Source organism: Triplophysa rosa, linkage group LG14, assembly GCF_024868665.1.
Source record: "Triplophysa rosa linkage group LG14, Trosa_1v2, whole genome shotgun sequence".
NCBI classification, from domain to species: Eukaryota; Metazoa; Chordata; class Actinopteri; order Cypriniformes; family Nemacheilidae; genus Triplophysa; species Triplophysa rosa.
Window position 1 is genome coordinate 13655989 of NC_079903.1, and position 20226 is coordinate 13676214.

Below are 20226 nucleotides of genomic sequence, written 5' to 3' on the forward strand. Positions count from 1 at the left end.
TTTCCAGTAAAATATTTACATGGCATGTTTATTTTGTTATAAAAGACATTTTACCTGATTTATATACTTTTTTGATTATACAATGAAACTTTTGAAAAATGTGTTACACTGTGTTATTTATGATTAACATAAATCATTTTAATGGCTCATATATTTGGGAAACCAGCTAAACACAAATCTAGATTTTTTTGCAGATATTTTAAACACAATCTAAATATTTTTTTGCATGTGGTTTAAGGGACATACAGTACAACACTTGCGAAGACAGTGCCACAATGAATTTTATTCGAGAGACAAAACTTGTATTTAGTAGTAAGGAATAGATACATCGATATGGATCCATACATCAATCAAATGTATACTGATGTATAGATGCAAATGTCTACAATGTATCAGCTCTACACGTAAAATATTTTTTTGCATAAAGGACTTTATTGACTGTTGTTGTCGTACACTCTCATTATTAGACTATTGATTTTATATTTTATGTTTCTTTACTATTTAAAAAAACTAAATGTTTTTTGTCCCAATTGGGCACAATACAATTCAATTAAACTTTTGTGTTATTTATCATCACTGTCCTTCCAAAACCTTGGATGTCCAAATTTTCTATTTTTCATATGGAATGGAACACTTAACTTTTTAAATTATTGTTATATAGTGTTATCAAAGTTGACAAACAAAGTGATAAAACCTAAAGAATGACTAATAATACTGATTATGGCAAAAAATAAAAATAACGAAATATGGAGTTACGAGGTTTTAGAAGGAGAGCAGCAATATTTTAGTAACATTTGTGAATTTAACTAGTTTTACTGTGTAAAACAGATACATAAAATCTCAATATCAATAGATTGATTGATATACCCTGAATCAAATCGTAATGGCGTCACAGAATTTTTTGAGGCGTCAGAAAACAATGTCATGGCAATATTCGGGCGATATGTATGATTTACCATCCCTATTTAGTAGCGACATCTTGTTGTTAGTGCTCAGTCTCTGTAACAGGAGGGATGAGAGAGTGGATTCGATCTCTTTTCTGTGTTGCCGGCTAAGAGTCTTATGCATTGGGGGGGGGTCATTATGTAACCTGTCTGCCTCGATCAGTTCAATTCGCATTTATGTGCATCTGTGTTTGCGTATGTCAGCCGTACATGCGTAAAACAAACAGATTAGTGAGCTCAAACAGATGCCTACTGTTGGTGTGTCCCACCGGAGTCTTATTTTTAAAACCTCAATGTAGCGTAATATCACTATATATATATTTTAAATAATTCTATTTTAGTGCATCTCAAAACTAGTCTTACCTGCTTTTAACACAATGTAGTGACTATCTTATCTTGCTAACTTTACTCAACATGCCCTGTGTTTCCTAAAATAGATGTGTTTTATCATAATCTATGGGGCAAACCTGCTCCCGTACCGGTTTTGTCAGAACAACTGATGCCCAAATAAAACACATGTGTATAACAAATGAACAAAACTCCTTGTCAGCATATAGACAGTGTAAATCTTTGTGAAAGAACTTTGTGTTAAGTTCCTCACATGAAAGACATAAAAGAAGTGTCAGGGCGTCAGTCTCACGCTACAGCGTTCAGTGGCCGTGCAGCGGTAAAGAAATTCAGTTAATGATTGTGTTTATAATCGTTGTGTGGAAAGTAAACATAGCCTTGATTCGCTATCAGTTTGTGTGTTCTTTTGTGTTATACTGCCTTTTGTCAACCTGTGATTTTGGCTTGTACAGACCATTCGACATGAGAATGGATAAAGCTTTCTTGTAGCTCAGTGGTAAGAGCATCAGAATCAGAATCAGAATCAGAAGAGCTTTATTGCCAAGTGTGCTTGCACACACAAGGAATTTTCTTTGGTGTTGGAAGCTTCTAGTACAGACATTTAACACAATGACAATACAATATAATACGATTTACAGTCTAAAAGATTCTAAGATTCTAAGATTCTAATTCATTGCGTTAACAACGCAAGGTTGTGGGTTCGATCCCAAGGGATTGCACATGCCTATGTATAAATGTATAGGATAATGCAATGTAAGTTGCTTTGGATAAAAGCGTCTGCTAAATACGTAAATGTAAATGTTAATGGACACTTACTGATGGGACACACACAAGCCAATGGCAGAAACAGCTAATCAAAACACGGCCCCTCTCTCTCCCCCTGTCTGTCTGTCTCGCTCGCCCTTTCTCCCAGGGTGACTGACTGTGTTTGGGAAGAATTAGGCTCTCAGATTCTATTTATTTAGTTTTTTCTCTGTCCTTTTTGGTCTTCTTCTGTTTCTCATACAGAAAGACTCGCACATACTTTTTATTTTTTCACTCTTTTGAATGATCCCTCACTTCTCTCTTTGACTCGGTGCCTCCCCCACAACGCATCTCTTTGTTAATCAAGGTTCTTGCAGCATTTAAGTTCTGCTTTCACAGAGAACAAGGATGTTTTTCACACATACAATATCTTTCAAAGAAAGGCCATTTAAAAATTAGGAACAGTCACAAGATGGCTACAAGCATGCATTTCATGAATTCAGAACAACTTCGTTGTTTTAGACAAAAGAAAGATTAGCTGTAAGATGAATTTTTTGGCTTTAATTCAAGGATAGATGAATACCCATGTACCCATGATGAGTCCCTGCAGTGGCATTTGTTGTACTTTTCGTGTATTTTTTGAAGTAGTTACAGTACGTGCAGAGTGATGTCATGTATGTCCCACATTACATGACTACCGATGGCATGTTTACAAAAATCATGAGTCTGATTATTTGAGAAAAAAGATCAATTTTATATTTTTTAGTTTAGGTTTTATCCTACTTTCGCTTTATTGACTTCACACAAGTTTTGTGTAAAACCTAATGATCCATGTCAGGACTCGACATTAACGCTTGTCCGGGACAAGTGAATTTTGTATGGGCAAGTGAGAGACAATTTTACTTACCCGAACGGACAAGTAAGTTGAAAAAAATCAATAACAGTGCTACGAATAAATCGGTCTGTGCTAAGAATAATAAGAATAGGTGCATTAGGCATTAGAGCTGAGTGTTTGTGTGAATTGCCTTTGTCGTGGTTGTGCTTGTTTGTGTGTGACAATAATCAATGGCGCACCGCATTGAGTCCATATAACTAGATGCGGACGCGGAATCCTGTTATTAAATATGTCATCTGGCTTTTCTGCTTGTCCGAGTGATTGAGGTGCACAGATTAACATACTACACGAGTGATGGTCGAGGATTGGCGGGGAGACCCGTCAATACATACGTTTCAGGTTGTCCCTTTGGACCTCACTGTGTACTTCTATGTTGTGTCTAATAAAACGCATTGCTCACATCCAACTGGTCTGATGCTAACTAAATGCTTCATGCATTTACATTATAAGACAGCATTCGGGATGTTCTCTTGTCAGGGATGTCTCACCTCGGCTGTCCATACATTTATTTATAAAAGTCTTTTCTCTTTCTTCAGCTCTTTCGAGAGGTACGGATCATGAAGGGCCTCAACCACCCTAACATAGGTAAGTGTGTGTGATAACTTCATGACACCTCAGCATTCCATTGTTGACACCAGATGTGATTATGTGATATTACGCTCACCTACATTTTTGCCTTCTCATTTCTACAGTTCAGCTCTTTGAGGTGATTGAGACAGAAAAAACACTCTACCTTATTATGGAGTATGCCAGTGGAGGTAAGATCCTACACATATATAGACGGTTTCAAAGCAACAACATAAACAAACATTACTGTGCATGCACGCTTTTGTGGCCCAAACTGAACTTCCGGTACACATCTGCATAGTTATAGTCCCTGTAGACTATTACTGATAACAAGCAAAAGAAATAACAAGTAAATAACATTAGCTAGCAAGTGAAAAGTATGTGGATTACCAGAAGAAGAACCATTTTTTGGCTAAACTTAAATGTGACACGAAAAGTTACAAAACCTATTCAACAAATTGTTTATTTAATACAATTATTATACAATAAAATATGAATATAGATTAATGTTAATATAAACTAAATCAAATTGAGATAGTTATATTAGTAGCCACTAGCCAAACCTAGCTAGACCGATAGCCAAACACAGACCGGAGGTTAACTTGAGGCCAGGCGTGTGCATTCGATGAAACCGTAAATATACTGTCCCTATTTTATCACTGTATATATACCCATGAGCTTTGATAAATACACATATGAATGAGCACACATGTCTATAGTCTTTATTTGCTGGCACGTATACTGTACATGCACGTGTGAATCTGTCTCATCAAGCTGAGCGCAGCTGCAAGAACCACGTCTGTTATGTCTCTCTTCCTCTCGTCTTTCTTTTCTCATGTGCATTCAGTGAATTCAGATCCGCACAGCACAGCAATTAAAGCTATTTCCCGCCAGACAGATAGAGTTTATTTAAACTTCAGTTCAGCCTGTTTCTGTTGAGTCTCTCAGTCCTATTTGGGGCTTTTAGATCAGCTGCTCTCGTAATGGATCACACGTTTCCACTCTTAATCTTTTTGATGAGGCTTATTCACGTGTGGGCACACACACATGCATGTTCAGCAGTTGCAGGCTTATACTACACATCGGCAATCTGTCCCATGCTTTACATCTCATTGGAAGCTTATTCATTATGTGTACTTTGCTCTAATGAATCTTATTCTGGCGTCAATGAATACGTAGTGGTGTGACATATTGCATCCGATCTCCAGGATTAAGTAGCCAACTTCATTAGTGAGAAAATTCCCAATTGATTTCACGGATTTTATCAATCTAAATGATTCTATAGTGTCCATTAGTCATGTTGTTTAAGGATGTGTAACGCTTTCCCTGAAGATGTTTTTTATGATGGTATACAGTATGTGTAGTTGACAGACTAATATGCAAATTTGTCCTATGGTGTGTCGACAAAAATGTAGAAAAAAATAACCATGAAGATTAATCTCTCTTATGCTGTTTTATATGATCAATTTGAATATTAATAATATAAAGCAATGTAATATTAACAACTTGTTTTCTAAAGTTTGCTGACACACCATAGGACACATGTACGATTTATTTGTCAACTACCCATATCTGATCTTTTTTTATATGTTTTACCCTATTGGCAAATCAAAATGTTTTGTCCTGTTTTAAGCATAAAATTAGCGACATTTAGCTAAATTTAGCAAACAAGAAAATATTTTTTTAATCTGGTAAAAACTAACTTCAATGCAATTGTTAGATACATTTATTTATTCAAATCAGCCAAAGAATGGCTTACTAAATGTCAAATGTTTAACTTGGAAAAGCAGAAAGTCTTTAAACACCCAGATAATTACGCTGTATGATTTTTTTTTTCAAATTGTTATTTTGTTGTAGGTGAAGTATTCGACTACCTCGTATCTCATGGCAGAATGAAGGAAAAGGAGGCGCGTGCTAAATTCCGGCAGGTAGGACACATTGTGATATAGAAATGACTTAAAAATGTTTATTTAGTTTTGCTGTAGTAAATATTTGAGTAGAGCAATTTTTGAAGCATGTTGTTTCAAAAGTATTTAAGACTGTAAACATTTGTATTTCTCATGAAATGAAATGTAGGATTGTCTCTGGATGTTGTGTATCTTTCTTGTAAACAGAGATCCTCTTCATATCAATGTTTCAGATTGTGTCTGCAGTTCATTACTGTCATCAGAAGAATATCGTTCACAGGGATCTGAAGGTTATTGTTCTTTGTCATGATTTAGTCATCCGTTACCGCATTAAGTAAAACGTATTGCGGTTTTACTCCTGCTCATTGCTGATCATATACTCCTATTATTACACCTCCCTCAGGCGGAGAACCTTCTGCTTGACGCAGACACCAACATCAAGATTGCTGACTTTGGCTTTAGTAATGAATTTACGATGGGCAATAAGCTGGACACGTTCTGCGGCAGTCCGCCCTATGCTGCTCCTGAACTCTTTCAGGGGAAGAAGTACGACGGGCCAGAAGTGGACATCTGGAGTCTGGGGGTCATACTTTACACATTGGTCAGCGGGTCTCTACCTTTTGATGGACAGAACCTCAAGGTGTAAATCCCTTATAGTATATATAAAACCACAGTACTAAAACGTCAACTCTGATATTTTGGCAAATAGAAATACTCATTATCAGGGTTTTTCCTGCATAGAGAAATTGGAGGCGGCCACCTCCGTCAAATCTCATGCCGCCTCAGGCTCTTGCCAAAATTATGTTGCGAGTCTTCACAAGAAATGTTGCGTGCATATAACAGACTGTCATTTGTAACTGCAGTTGCGACATTACGCCACAGTGGAGGCGCTGTTTCGTTATCAGCATACTGAGGCGCTAAAAAGAGTTGCAGAACAAGAGCCAGCCTGTGTTTCACGGCTGTTTGTTTTGCATCCAAGTACGTTTAATTCCTTGAAATTTCTTAAATTAATATGACGTACATCATTGTAATGTCTTTAGCTGTGCAGTTGGATCGTTGAATCAGCGTATACTGTACACAGCGAGTTCGCCAGTATGAACGCACATTGCGTTCAGAACGACTCGCACACGAATAACTCATTTGAACCGATTCATTTAAACTATTGAACTTTTCAGTCACTAGCGAGATCATTGAATCATTTAAAGTGAACCACAGAGAATGCAAGATGTGAATGAGCGTTGCTCATGTAGAAAGACTGGTTAATTCAGTTGGCTATTGTGGGCTGAAAAGTTAGTTGAAAATGATCAAAATGCTTTATTTGATTAAAAAAATATTGTTTTCTATAACTTAATAATTGTTATTTTTATCTAATTTTGTTAGAACTTTTAATATGTCAAACTCAAAGTCACTTTGGTTAAGTCACTTAAAGGTACGGTAGACCTACGTGTGTGTGTACAAGATCAGGATGGCACCACCTCCGCCTCATTTTGAGCCAGGAAAAACCCTGATTATAAATGCTAATTAATTGCAGTGATCAGGTGGGTGACTGGTTCACATCACATTAGGTGTTAAACAGAAGTTTGTGTTGTTCCCTCAGGAACTGCGAGAACGCGTGTTGAGAGGAAAATACAGAGTGCCGTTTTACATGTCTACCGACTGTGAAAGCATCCTGCGCAAGTTTCTGGTGCTCAATCCCACCAAACGCTGCACCTTGGAGGTTAGGAGGAGGAACTACACTTCTCAGTTCAAGTCTTATTGAGTTTGCGTGGATCGGCATTTGCCTGACTCTGTCTGACTCTCTGTTCTTCCTTTTCAGCAAATCATGAAAGATAAATGGTTGAATGTTGGGTACGAAGGAGACGAGTTGAAGCCACATGTGGAGCCTGTGGAGGACTATAATGTCACCAGCCGTATAGGTGAGAGACGTTAGAGACCTCTGCCCTATTCGGCCCGTAATATGATCCTTGATCCTATCAATCTTATGGACTCTTGGGCTGTCGTTTGTCAGCCTTTTTTCACACATTTAAAACACTAGGCATCAATGCAACAGAAATTCTGCTGCGTGAAAGATCTGTGATCTATAAAGAAAATGCATAAAATGGTGAAGTTGGAGAATGAGTGTGTAAAGTCACTGTTGTATTTCTCTGCCCATACAGATGTAATGGTAGGAATGGGTTACTCCCGTGATGAGATCAAAGACGCACTAACCACGCAAAAGTACAATGAGATATTTGCCACGTATCTGCTGCTAGGCCGCAAAACCGAGGTGAGACATCCTGACATAAGTGCAGGTTCTCAACTGGGGGGCCCCAGCTGAATTCCAAGGGGGCCTCAGGATGACTAATGAGCATTGAAATACATTTTAAAACTACTCAAAACCAAGATATTTCTTATTATTTTCCATGTTTATATTGAGTATAGTTAATATCAAGCTTTTATTGGGTTGAAATTTTGAGTTTTTGTGAGCGGGAGGGGGGCCTTTGAATATTGTTGAATACAGTGGGGGGCCTTGGAGTTAAAAAGGTTGAGAACCCCTGTATAAGATCCCAAATGCTCTCTTATACTGTAAGTGTGTGATGTCTGATATCTTACACAGGATGGTATGGAGTCCCGGTCGAGCAGCAGTCTGTCTCTAGCACGGGCTCGAGCCAGCCCCATTACGAATGGCACCAGCAAACACTCGTCCACCTCTTCGTCCAGCTCCACCTCTGCCTCCACCCACAGTAAACCTCAGCGCAGTGCCTCCACCTACCACCGGCAGAGGAGACACAGTGACTTCTGTGAGTCCCTGAACCACTTTTTAAGAAATATTAGCATATAATATAATATGATGCATAAAAACGGTTTAAATTAATATTTATATACATGAAGTTAACCTCATCCAGATTTGGGAATCAACTTTTTCAGGAGCAGTTTTTGCTACCCAGCATGTCCCTCATGACAGTCTTCTTCCATTGTTGTCTTTTGTCTTTTTCTAGGTGGACCGTCAGTGCCAGCAGCCCACCCCAAGCGCAGCCCCACCAGCACAGGTGAGGGGGATCTGAAGGAGGAGCGTCTGCCCTCACGTAAGACCAGCAGCAGTGTGGTGGGCAGTCGTAGCATCCCTCCGTCCAGCCCTATGGTCAGCGCAGCCAACAACCCCAACAAGGCAGAGATCCCAGACCGCCGCAAGGACATCAACGCAACGACGGTAATGACACATGACGTGTTAGGAAAATGACTTGTGATTTGTCAATGCAGTAGATGAAACCATAAATTACCCTGATGAAAGCTCAAGTGGCGTCCATTAAAGAGTTGCAGAACTTTCCTACACCAGATACACCAATGACAACAACATTACCCCGGGATATAATGGACCTTGTTCAGATTAGTCTGAATCGGCATTCGATAGTCACAGGGTCATTAGTTACAGTACATTCCCTCAGCACACATACAGCTTGTCCTTTGAAAGTTTCATAAGACATAATGCACTGCAAAAAACTGGAAAAGTAAGAATAAATACTAAAATTATTTAGATATATTTTACTTAAAACAGACAAAAAATACCTTAGTTTTAGAGGACACATGTGTCAAAGAAATTGATGTATTGAGAATTTTTTTTTCTTGTTTTAGAATAACATCCCCGCCAGTGCCATGACTCGCAGAAACACTTATGTATGTACAGATCGCACCAGCACCGATAGACACTCACTACTGCAGAATGGAAAAGAGAACAGGTAATGTGACTCCATGTATGTTTTTTGTCTGTCCATTTCAATTTGCTTTCTGTAAATTGAATTATTAAATTAGGTATATAAAACGCTTTCATGATGCATGGGATGATTTTTATTGCAACTAACAGTAATATTTTTTAAACGTTAACAGTGTACTTGGTTATCAAGGAAACATCAGTGTCAGTGCATAGTGCACGCTTGAGATGAAATATGAGACATTTTGATGTGTGTGTTTTAATCAAATTTATTCAAATTATGCAAAAAGTGTGAACATTTTGCTGGATTGTGTGTTTAAGACTAGCTATCAAAAAAACGTTTTTTTTTGTGATGTGATGGAAATGACATTGGTAAAATGAAAAAAAAACATTCTGTCTGTGGTGCAGCTGCAGAAAAAAATGAAGAAACCGTTTCATAAAAAAACATTGTTTCTATTTGCATTTATTTGCAGAAAATGAAAACTGGAGAAACAGTTCAAAATAACAGAGAAGATGCTCTATATTTTTTCAGACATCAAATACTGCAAAGAAAACAAGTTTATATTCACTTAAGCAATACAATAGTAATATCTGTTCATGTATTTAGGATTTGTATCACAGTTTTCATGTATCTTGTCAGTCTGTTGGATGATTTTGTTGAAATTTAACAGACACTAGACTGAAAAGACCACAATGCATCTAGAGAGGCTGATGAAATAAAAATTTGGATGGTCTCTTCATTTTTTCACGGCTGTAAAAATAACCCTTTTGAAATGGTTAGTGAACACAGACTAGTTGCCTTAGAAGAAAGGTTTTAGAAGTCCACAGCAATGGCCTGTTATTTACATGCTGAAAGATTTTTCCTGTGTGTTTTTTATCAAGATGGATTTGCTCTGTTATGCTTCAGCTGTGGCAGATGGTGTCTGCTTCTCTGTCCTTCCATCACCCTCTTCTCTTTCATACTGTTTCCCAGAGCGCACTTCTCACTCTCTCTCTTTCCCCCCCTTTGGGGGAGCTTCAAAGATTGGCTGTCATGTGACTAAGAGAGAGAGAGAGACCGAGAGAGGGTCACAAGCCTGCTTGACCTTAAGATGCTTCCCTCCCATAAGCCATTTAGTACAGTGCACGTGTCCACATGCTCAAAATCATCATCAATGGTTTGATGGATATACATTTGTAATAGATTTAAATTTGCAAGCATAACACTCAAGCACGTGTGAACAGCCTGATGCTGTTCCGGTGTATTTCATCATGCTAGCTGCAAGAACATTTATTGCAGTGGTTGCTTTCTCATAGTTCAGGAGAATTTACTCATGCTGCGTTCCACGCAACTCGGATTTCACATATTTCCAAACTCAAACACTGTTACACCCTGTTGCTGGCGCCTCGGGTCTCCACCTGAGGGCACCACATTGCAAGTGTATCTGCCTGTGTTTTGGTCTAGGACTCCATATCCCATCATGCCTTGTGTCTTGGGATTGTTAACTGGTTTCAGGTGTGCCTCATTTCCTGTTTGTCCCTTCATCTGTGTATATATAGCCCTTGTGTTCAATTGTCTGTTGTCAGTCATTGCTAATGTTACTCTGTGGTGTTTTCTTGGATGTTATGGTACATGTTACGCCCTCGTGTTTCCTGGGTTTTATGTCACGTTTTGGTTTTGTTGTCATTCTGTGGACTTTAATTAAAGACACTATAGTGCATTTGGATCCGCTCCCTGGTCTCCTGTCTGCCGGGTTCGTAACACATGGAACGTATAGGACGACACTCAAGGTCGGCCTTCCGACCTCCGTCTCAGGGACACACGACATTTGACGCCACACCCAAAATCATGAAAAACATAAGCCAAAATGTTATTCTTGTAAGACATTTATTAGAAATGTTTATTTTGAAATGCGTCTTTTAATTGCAAGCTTTTTAATGCATGAGATGCAGGACAGCTAAGCAAAAGTCTCCATTTGCTCTTGTACTGATCTCATTGCTGTTTTTCTTTCCTGTGGCTAATTTTCTGCCCAGTGCTGCTATTAATGACTGCAGTGCAGCCGCCCAGGTGGAGCTAATATGTGAAACCTTGTTACAGGGAATCCTGTGTGTGTGTGTAAGCTCCATGAGAGCAGAGTTATTTAGAGCGTTAAGTAAAGTGGCCTCAAGCCAGACTGAGGCAGCATGTGAGATCTGTTAGATTAGTGCCAGAACTGAGTGAGATGGAGAGAACGGAGGCTTTTGAATGCCAAGAGCTGAGACATTAACCCACCTCAACCGATATCAGTCTTATTGTTGCTCATACATAGTTCAGGTTAAGATTTAAAGAGACTGCTCTGAAATTAATGTATATGGGGATTTTTTTAAGCAATCAAACTTTTGATTTTCACTTGGTGATGATGAACCATAAAGAATCATTTGAAGGAGTGGTTTAAGTCGTAAAGACGGTTTCAAAGCAACAACATAAACAAACGTTACTACACATACACGTGTTTTTGGCCCAAACTTAACCTCCGGTACACATCCACAAAGAAAAAAGACCCAGCAGATTATTTCTGCAAACAAGCAAAAGACATAAGTAAATCACATTAGCTAGCAAGTTAAAAGTATGTCTAGCCAGTATTATTTTACTAGTAGAAGAACTGTTACTTGACTAAACTTAAATGCGACCAAGTAACACAACCCATTCAACAAATTGTTTATTTAATACAATTATTATACAATAAAACAATTATTCTTATTAATATAAATTAAATATACTGTAAATAGACACTAGCCAGACCAACAAACAGATAAAAAAACAGAGCGGAAATTAACTTTGGGCCAGGCACGTGCAATCAGATGAAACCGTCTATATAGTGACAAAGATGTAGAATTTTCAGGTTGGGATCTTTTGATTTGTAGGCAAACTCGGGACACTTTAGCAGTCGATAGCAACAGAGTTAGAATAGTTCTGTTTTTAGTTTTTTTTTATTACATTATATTTTATAAGTTTTTTTAGCAATTATGTTATATGCTATATTGTCAATTTATTTGTTTATTTTTTGTGTTGCTATATATTTCTACTTTAGTTTTATTTTAGCTTTTGTTTATTATTATCATTTTAGTGCCTCAAACTTAGCCAAAAATTTCCATTTTTCGTTTAGTTGAACTTTTTCCAACAATTTGTAGCCCAATATTTCATTTGATTTCAATGAACAAAAACATTTTCAAAGTTTTAATTTTAGTCAACTAAAATATCTTGGGTAGCAACTCCCTGGCAACCAAACCGCACCAGTGATATATCACCTAGACACATCAAGAACTGCATAGCAACACATCAAAAACACTCGGAAGAGCTTTAGATAGACAAGCAACACTCTTTTAAAAATTCTAGTTCGGTCTTCTCACTGTGAAGTAGATTAACATGTACAAAATGCCTCTTGTGGTGTTATGTCTCTCTCTTGCTCTCTCTCTTCCTGCATATCTGTCTTTGTCTTTCAGATGTGCAGTCGTGTGCCAGCTTTATTCCACTAAGGGCTCAGTTGTAATTTGCCTTAAGTGGCTGTTTCTCGGATGGAATACGAACACAAGAGTTCATGCCACAGTGACTCAGCATCCTGCTTCACATTTACGCTCGACTAAACCCAGTTACAGCTGTCTCGCCAAACACCGCGATCTGATCTCAGTCTAATCGTATCATGACAGAGTTGTGACTGTGTTTCTTTTAGGGCTTTGTTTTATGGATTAAATCTAGCTTTCAAATTGGTTTTTATTTAAAGCCAAGATGACTGCTAATGAGTGAGACTATTGTTCTGACAGTCGCTTTACATTTTACAGGTATAAAGAAAAAACGAGTGTATGTTAATGCAAAAGTTGGCATCGTCGTGTCCTAGATGGTTGTCAAAGTGTTGCTATGTGGTTGTTAAGGTTTTCTGGATGGTTGCCTGGGTGTTGCTAAATAACATTGCAATATTCCATAGAAATATAAAGGTTGTCAGTTTTGCAAAGCACAACGAAGTTTATGCTACCTTTGGTTCTAAACTTTGTCGTCTTCTTTCTTTTCTCCTCTCAGCACCTTGTCACATCGAATACCTCCAGCCTCCCCATCCACCCACAGTATCTCTGGTGCCGGGGCCTCCAGCTCCACTTCTTCCGAGCGCTCTCGCCTGACTCGGGGCTCCACCATCCGCAGCACATTTCACGGGGGCCAGCTCCGGGACCACCGACCCTCCACCCACGCACCACCAACCTCACCCACCCTATCCCACGATGCCAGCCCTCTGCCACACTCGCGCAGCCGTGCGACCACCAATTTGTTCTCCAAGCTGACCTCCAAACTCACCCGCAGGTAAGAGGAAAGAAAGATATCCCTCTGTTGACTTCTCTGTTGAATCTCAGAACATCAAAGAGATAAAAATAAGTCTCCGTTTGTGCAAAGTGACTTCCACTGCTTTGTTCTTTGTATCCTCCCTCTCTCTTTTAAAGATGGCAATGTAGTGTGTAAAAATGTTTAACCACATGAAATCAAAATGACACCGGCTCCACGCCGGAGCCAGTCAGCCAATGAAGCCATCCTTCATTTGGTTAGGTGCCCATCGTCCTGTGGAGGTAACAGAGTTAGATGTACGTTTGGAGTCGGTAATTTAATTGAGATGTTCAGTAGTGTGTAGGAACGCTGATGGGGCTCTTTGCTCTTCGGCGAAATTGTTTATGTGCCTTCCCAGGCCGAACGCCAAAAATAAATACTTCACAAAGATATACAGCGGAGGTACTCTTTATTAGATTACAGGCAACACTTCCGTCTTTGAAGTGAAGCTCGGTGATTAGATTCAGCACCTGTCTAGGGTGACATCCAATGAGAAAAATCTTTACTCTGCATATGTACTACACTGCCTCAAGCCTCCTGTGTTATTAACCAACAGCTTCCGCTCCTCTTGTTTTCCTTTGTATCTTGGTCTCGGTTGTTGTTGGGTGCTCTGTATTTTTGTTTTATTCGTTTTTTTCCTTGCCAATCAGCTGCGATCTTATTTCTCTGAATCTTCCTGTCCTTTTCCGCTTCCAAACTTTTCTTCTCTTTCTTTCTTTCCCTCCCCCATCAACTCTTAGGGTCAATCTTGACCCATCTAAGCGCCAGAGCTCAAGCAAGTCCGTCTCGGGCTGCACTCTGCCACAGGGATCAAAAACAGTTAGTAAGTTTTTTACCTGTTTGTGGCCTGTCTTCCATCTGTAAGACTTGGACATGTGCCGGTATCCCATTTTTCCCCAATTGCTGAAGTATTCATCGCAGCATTGTTTCGCATTACGAAGTAGGTCGTAAAATAATTGTTATTGTTCTTTGACACACTTTGTTTATAAAAAACGAAAATAAACGAAAACCGTTTTACCTGTTTACATGACCTTATCTGCTTATTAAGCATAATCGGAGTAAACACTACTAATACAGCCTTTATTAATGTTAGTTCATGTTCATTTACTAATACATTATTAAAATCAAATGTTGTCACTGTTAACATTACACCGCGATCCAGTGTGGACAGATTTTTTTATTATAATGGGTTCTAATCTGTTATTAATGTCTTTTGTCGTGTCGTGTCGTGTCGTGTCGTGTCGCGTCGTGTCCGGTGTAGACACGAAGTTAGTTAATGCACCATGAATTAACATGATAACTGTATTGACATGAAAGAACATTAACAGGGATTACTACTGAAAAAAATTGTTCATTGTTAGCTAATGTTGTTAGCTATTTAATTTACTACTGTTAACAACAAGCACCTTATAGTAAAGTGTTACAGAAAAAATGTATAGTTATAAGGTCATTTGTCTTTTAATTTTTTTTGTCTTATCAGTCTTTTTCTTTTATTTCATTACAATCTGACCTCTTGATTTAAGGCCACAATATCAAATAAATGATTTCTTAATTAACTGAAGTACACTCATCCTAGTGTCTAATATAACATACCATGCATGTATATTGTATTACCGAATACCGGCACGTGTCTAGTCAGTCTTCTGTCATTTGTCAAATTTTCACTCTCTCACCTCAGCTCTCTTTGGTACCCTTGTTGGCACTGGGTGTCAGAGACCCCCTTGAGCTCATTTTATACTAAATAACTGTTTAAAGGATCAGTCGATCAGATCACACAGAAATTAAAATTCAGTCATTATTTACACACCCTCGTGTCATTTCAAACCTGTTTCAAGCCTGTTTGGTTTTATTTCTTCTTTGGAACACACAATGACCCACAACACGACACATTTTGGTTGTTTTCACATTTCCTAAATCCAACAGTTTATGACATGCGCAAATTGTATGAACCACTTTTATGTGTCATTTTTGGTACTTGGACCCTATTATAAAAAGAACACTTTTGTGGTTGTTTATCAAGCAAAGACTGAAAGTCAATGAGGTTTTCAATGACATGAGGGTGACAAAGAATGACAACAGGTTTTTCATTCAGAACAGTCAAAACTTTTGTTTTGTTCTCATGGGGCCTTTTACACCACCTGCATCGCTTCTCGCACTCTGACTCATTCACAGGAATGGCACTTAGCTTGGCCCAAAGCATAGTGTTTGTGTCCTTATAAAGAATTATAGCCTACCTTCTAGTAAAATGATCGAGCTGCATATGAATGTGTTGAAATCATTTTCAACTTGATTTTACTTTGTAGAAGGTAGAGCATGGGCTTCCACTATACACTTTAATCCCAGATTAGTTATATAACCTGTATTTTATCCTTGTGTGGCAAATGCCACTCACTGCTGGCCAAGCTCATTTGCCTCCCCTGCTTGCCATATGTGATTTCTGTCCAGGTATTGTTTACACCCGATAGAGAGCCTCCGTTTTCACTATTAACCGTTGAGGAAGAGGGCTGTGTACTGTCCCTTTAAGAGGAAATCCATTGGCTGCCTCGATCACTCGTGCACGCAGCCTTGAACTGCAGCGCCCTCGTGTGGATATCTTTTAACTAGCAGAATAACGGCTTTGTTTTGCAATTTACTAATACTAGATTAGAAAGCTCTCAAATAAAGAAGAAACTGGTTCATTGAGATGTTAGATGTTAAGTGTGTGTGTGTGTGTGTGTGTGTTCATGTTTGTATATCCCGGTGGGGACCTAAACCTGAATACACACCAACACATGGGGACTCGTGTCACCGTGGGGACCAAAATTGAGGTCCCCAGGGGCAAAAAAGCTAATAAATTGTACAGAACAATATTTTTTACAAATCTAAAAATGCAAAAAGTGTTCTATGATCTTTAGGGTTAGAGATAGGGGATAGAATATACAGTTTGTACAGTATAAAAAACATTACGCCTATGGACTGTCCCCACGGGGATAGTCAACCAAAGCGTGTGTGTGTGTGTGTGTGTGTGCCTGTGCGCGTGTGTGTGTGTGCCTGTGCGCGCGTGTGTGTGTGTGTGTGTATGCGTGCGGGCGTGCGCGCGCGCGCGCGCGCGTGCGTGCGTGCGTGTGAATGTTTCTTTAGACATCAAGTAACAAAACAAGCTTTGTTGTATAAGTAATACAAAAATTATGTCAATTACATGAGTGAGCCCTCTAAAAACGTATAGTTGTGTCTGTTTAGCACGTTCATTGCGTTTCTTTAATTGTCAGTGATTTTTGTGGATTGCAAATGGTGACATCAGTGTAACGGTGCAAGTCTGTGTTGTTCGATCTTGCGATTGGTCGTTGTACTGAGGGGGCGGGATACAGAGTACTAAACTCTGTTCTATTGGCTGATTGATTCCTAACATGAACCTTTGTCTTCCTCTTGAGGGTCACAGACGAACCTGAGAGAGTCTCCAGATCTCCGGTCACAAGGTGAGTGTCTCCAGAATACAAATTCTAATGTTATTATGAGAGTCACACAATCCGTCCGTCCCCCAAATGTGGACCGTTTTCTTCGTTTCAGAAAACAAGCAAACTCAAACAGAAGGAAAACGGAAAATAGGTAGATAATATAGTTATAGCATAAACGTCATCTGGATAGATACATAAACGTTATATGGTTCAGGCAAAAATATCTTATGCAAAATCATTTTACACATACTATTGTCTTTTGTTACTTCTTCTTAAGCTACAGATACAGCTACAAAAAGTCAGACTAAAAACAACAGGTAATTTCTAGCATGTGCCATGTACCATGACAGATCAGACTGATCAGAATGTGACTGAGTTGTGTCAATTCCTTAGAAAACAGTGTATGCTGTGCATTAAAACTAGCGTAGATCTATGTAGAGTTTATATAGATCTCTGTATTTTTCCTTCCCTTTCCATTAAAACGGTAAAATCCATTTACAATTGTTTAATATTGCAAGTCATTTGGAAAGTCACAGTCATATATCAGTTTGTTTAAACATGGATGTTTGAATGATATGCTGCGTGCTTTTGTTTATTATCTGTGCTCAATTAATCTGGACACATTGTTAGTCAAAAACGTGTGCACTTTTTTACTCACGATTGAGATTTAATCCTACAGATCAAGTGTATGAGGCATTTTTAAAGCATGCATGACAGGTATGGCTGCACAGGAATCTGTTCTGAGATATGTTTCGGCTCTAGCATATGTATACATTTTGCTTGAATATTATTTTAGTATGATTTTATTTGTATGTGCACACTACATTTAGTATGAATGCTGTATGTCTTTAAATCATAAAGCCCCGTTTTTTAGCAGTAACAATTGAGTGCCTTCAAATTGTTTAAAAGACTTTCATTCAGAACTCAAAAAAACGTACAGTTTCATGACTTAACGTTACTGCTGATGGTCACATAATGTTCAAATTTAACTGCTTGTTTTAAATATGGTTGTATTATCCTGAAGAACTCCAGTGTTTCCTGCAAGGTAATGGTATTAGCAATTACCTGATCACTTCCCCCCTTAAGATCACGGTTTATATCTCTCTAAATGATGGCGGGCGATCACACAGAACGCGCCTTTTCTGTTCGAAAACGCCATGCGCGCCGCGCTGCTCTTTTGGTTGACTCTTTGAAAAGAGCAGCGCGCAGCGGTTTTTTATGTTGCTAGGTAACCACCGAAACAGCTGTCCTGTCAGTCAAGGATTATAGCGCGAGCGCTCTAGTTGCTGTTAACTGTCATATTATCAGAAACTTAAAAAAGGTACAAGCAGAGGGCGCTTGCTCTGACCTTGCTCGGTTAACTCGCGTCAGCCAACACAAGTTTCTCCTTCATCATTGCAGCTACGGACGTTTCAAGCAACTGGAAAGTTCCATCACCACATCGGAAGACCCTACTCTCCTTTCATTTGATTGGACAATGGGGAAAAAGGGGGCATGACGTCAAGCGCTTTTCTGCTCGGAGTTGAGGTTTTTTTTTACTTCGGGCGCTCAGAGCGCTCCGGCAAAAACGCAGAGGCGCCCGGCGCGCAAAACGCTCCCTGCCAACTGAAAACAATTCAAAAGAGGCGCGTCAACAGCAAAAGACCCGTTCTGTCTGATTAATTAAATTGTTTGAATCATATAATTCAAAAATATAAATTATATTAATGTATATATTATATTCCTAAATCAACTTGTGAATTGTTCATGTTTTTGCTTTCCACATTTCTAATATATTTCTCTCTTGTCCCCATCTCACCCCCCTTTCCATTCATCTGCCCATATACGTCGCCCCGCACTCTTCATTTCACCTCCTCCTCTCTCCGCAGTCGCTATCTATCTGGGTATCAAAAAGCGTCAGAGCCCCGGACCCCCCGATGCGGCTGGGATGTGAGGGTACGGAGCCCCCGGGACCCGGCCGAGGTGGTGCTGGCTCTGCGGGAGGCGGCGCAGGGCTGCGGCTGCCAGGTTCACCAGGCCGGGCCCTTCCTCCTTTCCTGCACCCACGGAGCAGCCGGCTCCCGCGTTGCCTTTGAAGCTGAGGTGTGCCAGCTGCCCAAGGGCCCTGCCGAGACCAGCGGGGTTCGGTTCAAGCGCCTGTGGGGGGCACCGCTTGCCTTTCGGGACATCGCCACCAAAGTGTCCAAAGAAATTGAACTTTGAGAGCAACAGGGGGTGGTGGGGAAAGACAGAATGGGACTGAAAGGTGGGATGAGCGTTAATGGAACTAGCTCCGCCCACACCCCGCCCCTCTCTGGCTATAAAGGCTGGCAGGAACACAGGCCACCCGCTGACACACAAACCCAACTGAAGGAACTCTGCCAACCAGGTCTTTTACCACTAATGTTACCTGGTGTCTTAGCCATGTTGTTTTTTAACTCCAGGCAACCACATCTTTATTCCGTTCATTGTCATTCCTGTTTAACTGCTGCTATTTAACTAATTTTAATGTATATTCTTCTGCACCTGCAAGAAGAGTGTTTCATTTTTATTTTAATCCTTGTTCACAACAACACGTGTGAATGCCACACCATTACAAACTGTAAGAGCTGAAAGTGATCTGTCTTTTATTGGTTGTTTTAGCTGTCTTGCCAGTGATGCAGGCTGAGTAGGTGACGTCTGCTTTTCTGAGCCTCTTATTTTAGTCCTTGAGTTGCCTGCATGTCAGCAGGCCCATATTACATGGTAGCACTTTAAGGCTGAGTGAGCGATTTCACCTGTTTTAAAGCAGTTCTCCCTTCAAATGGTGCAATTTACCTGTTGAGCCTCGTTTTGCTCTCGTATGTGTTCTGCTTATAAAGAAAAAAAACCTCTGTAAATTTGCCAGAAGTGCACTCTGCTGACCGGCGACAAACAGACTGTTGACTTTATCTCTGTTTTGACAATAACTCCACATCTTTGAGCTCTGCAATCTGACAAAATGCAAGAAAGATAAATTCCACACTTGTCTGAAATCCAGCGGTGTGTGCGTCTTGTTTATTTGTGTTATTTCATTGAGCGGCAAGTGTCTTTGAAGAGTTTGATGACACAATGTGGATTTTAATTTTTTTTGGAGTTTGTTTAAAATTTAGGATGTATAATATATAACAGTAGTTATTGTCAAAAGTACATACATCATGACACATTTTATCTGTTTAGTCTTTTTAAGGTAATGTCTGTTTTTTAATATTTCACATTTTGCAGTTCCCTCCAGTAGGTATATACAGGTGCTGGTCATATAATTAGAATATCATCAAAAAGTTGATTTATTTCACTAATTCCATTCAAAAAGTGAAACTTGTATATTATATTCATTCATTACACACAGACTGATATATTTCAAATGTTTATTTC

At 39.3% G+C, this 20226-nt stretch overlaps 1 protein-coding gene across 16 annotated transcripts in view; it reads left to right on the forward strand.

Moving 5' to 3' along the window:
- Positions 1-19878, forward strand: part of mark4b (MAP/microtubule affinity-regulating kinase 4b) — a 38285-nt gene extending 18407 nt beyond the window's left edge. The window contains exons 4-20 of one of the 16 annotated variants that reach the window (XM_057350901.1): positions 3468-3516; positions 3624-3689; positions 5356-5426; positions 5639-5695; positions 5809-6045; positions 7003-7122; positions 7222-7321; positions 7562-7671; positions 8002-8185; positions 8384-8595; positions 9018-9121; positions 13127-13402; positions 14161-14243; positions 16831-16875; positions 16967-17005; positions 17132-17171; positions 18256-18590. In XM_057350901.1, the coding sequence (XP_057206884.1) occupies positions 3468-3516; positions 3624-3689; positions 5356-5426; positions 5639-5695; positions 5809-6045; positions 7003-7122; positions 7222-7321; positions 7562-7671; positions 8002-8185; positions 8384-8595; positions 9018-9121; positions 13127-13402; positions 14161-14243; positions 16831-16875; positions 16967-17005; positions 17132-17171; positions 18256-18352 (1890 nt within the window). In that variant the 3' untranslated portion in view covers positions 18353-18590. Of the gene's footprint in view, positions 1-3467; positions 3517-3623; positions 3690-5355; positions 5427-5638; positions 5696-5808; positions 6046-7002; positions 7123-7221; positions 7322-7561; positions 7672-8001; positions 8186-8383; positions 8596-9017; positions 9122-13126; positions 13403-14160; positions 14244-16830; positions 16876-16966; positions 17006-17131; positions 17172-18255; positions 18591-18722 lie in introns of those variants that run through there. The other 15 variants (XM_057350905.1, XM_057350895.1, XM_057350896.1 and 12 more) reach the window with 15 other exon arrangements.
- Positions 19879-20226: the final 348 nt, after the last annotated feature.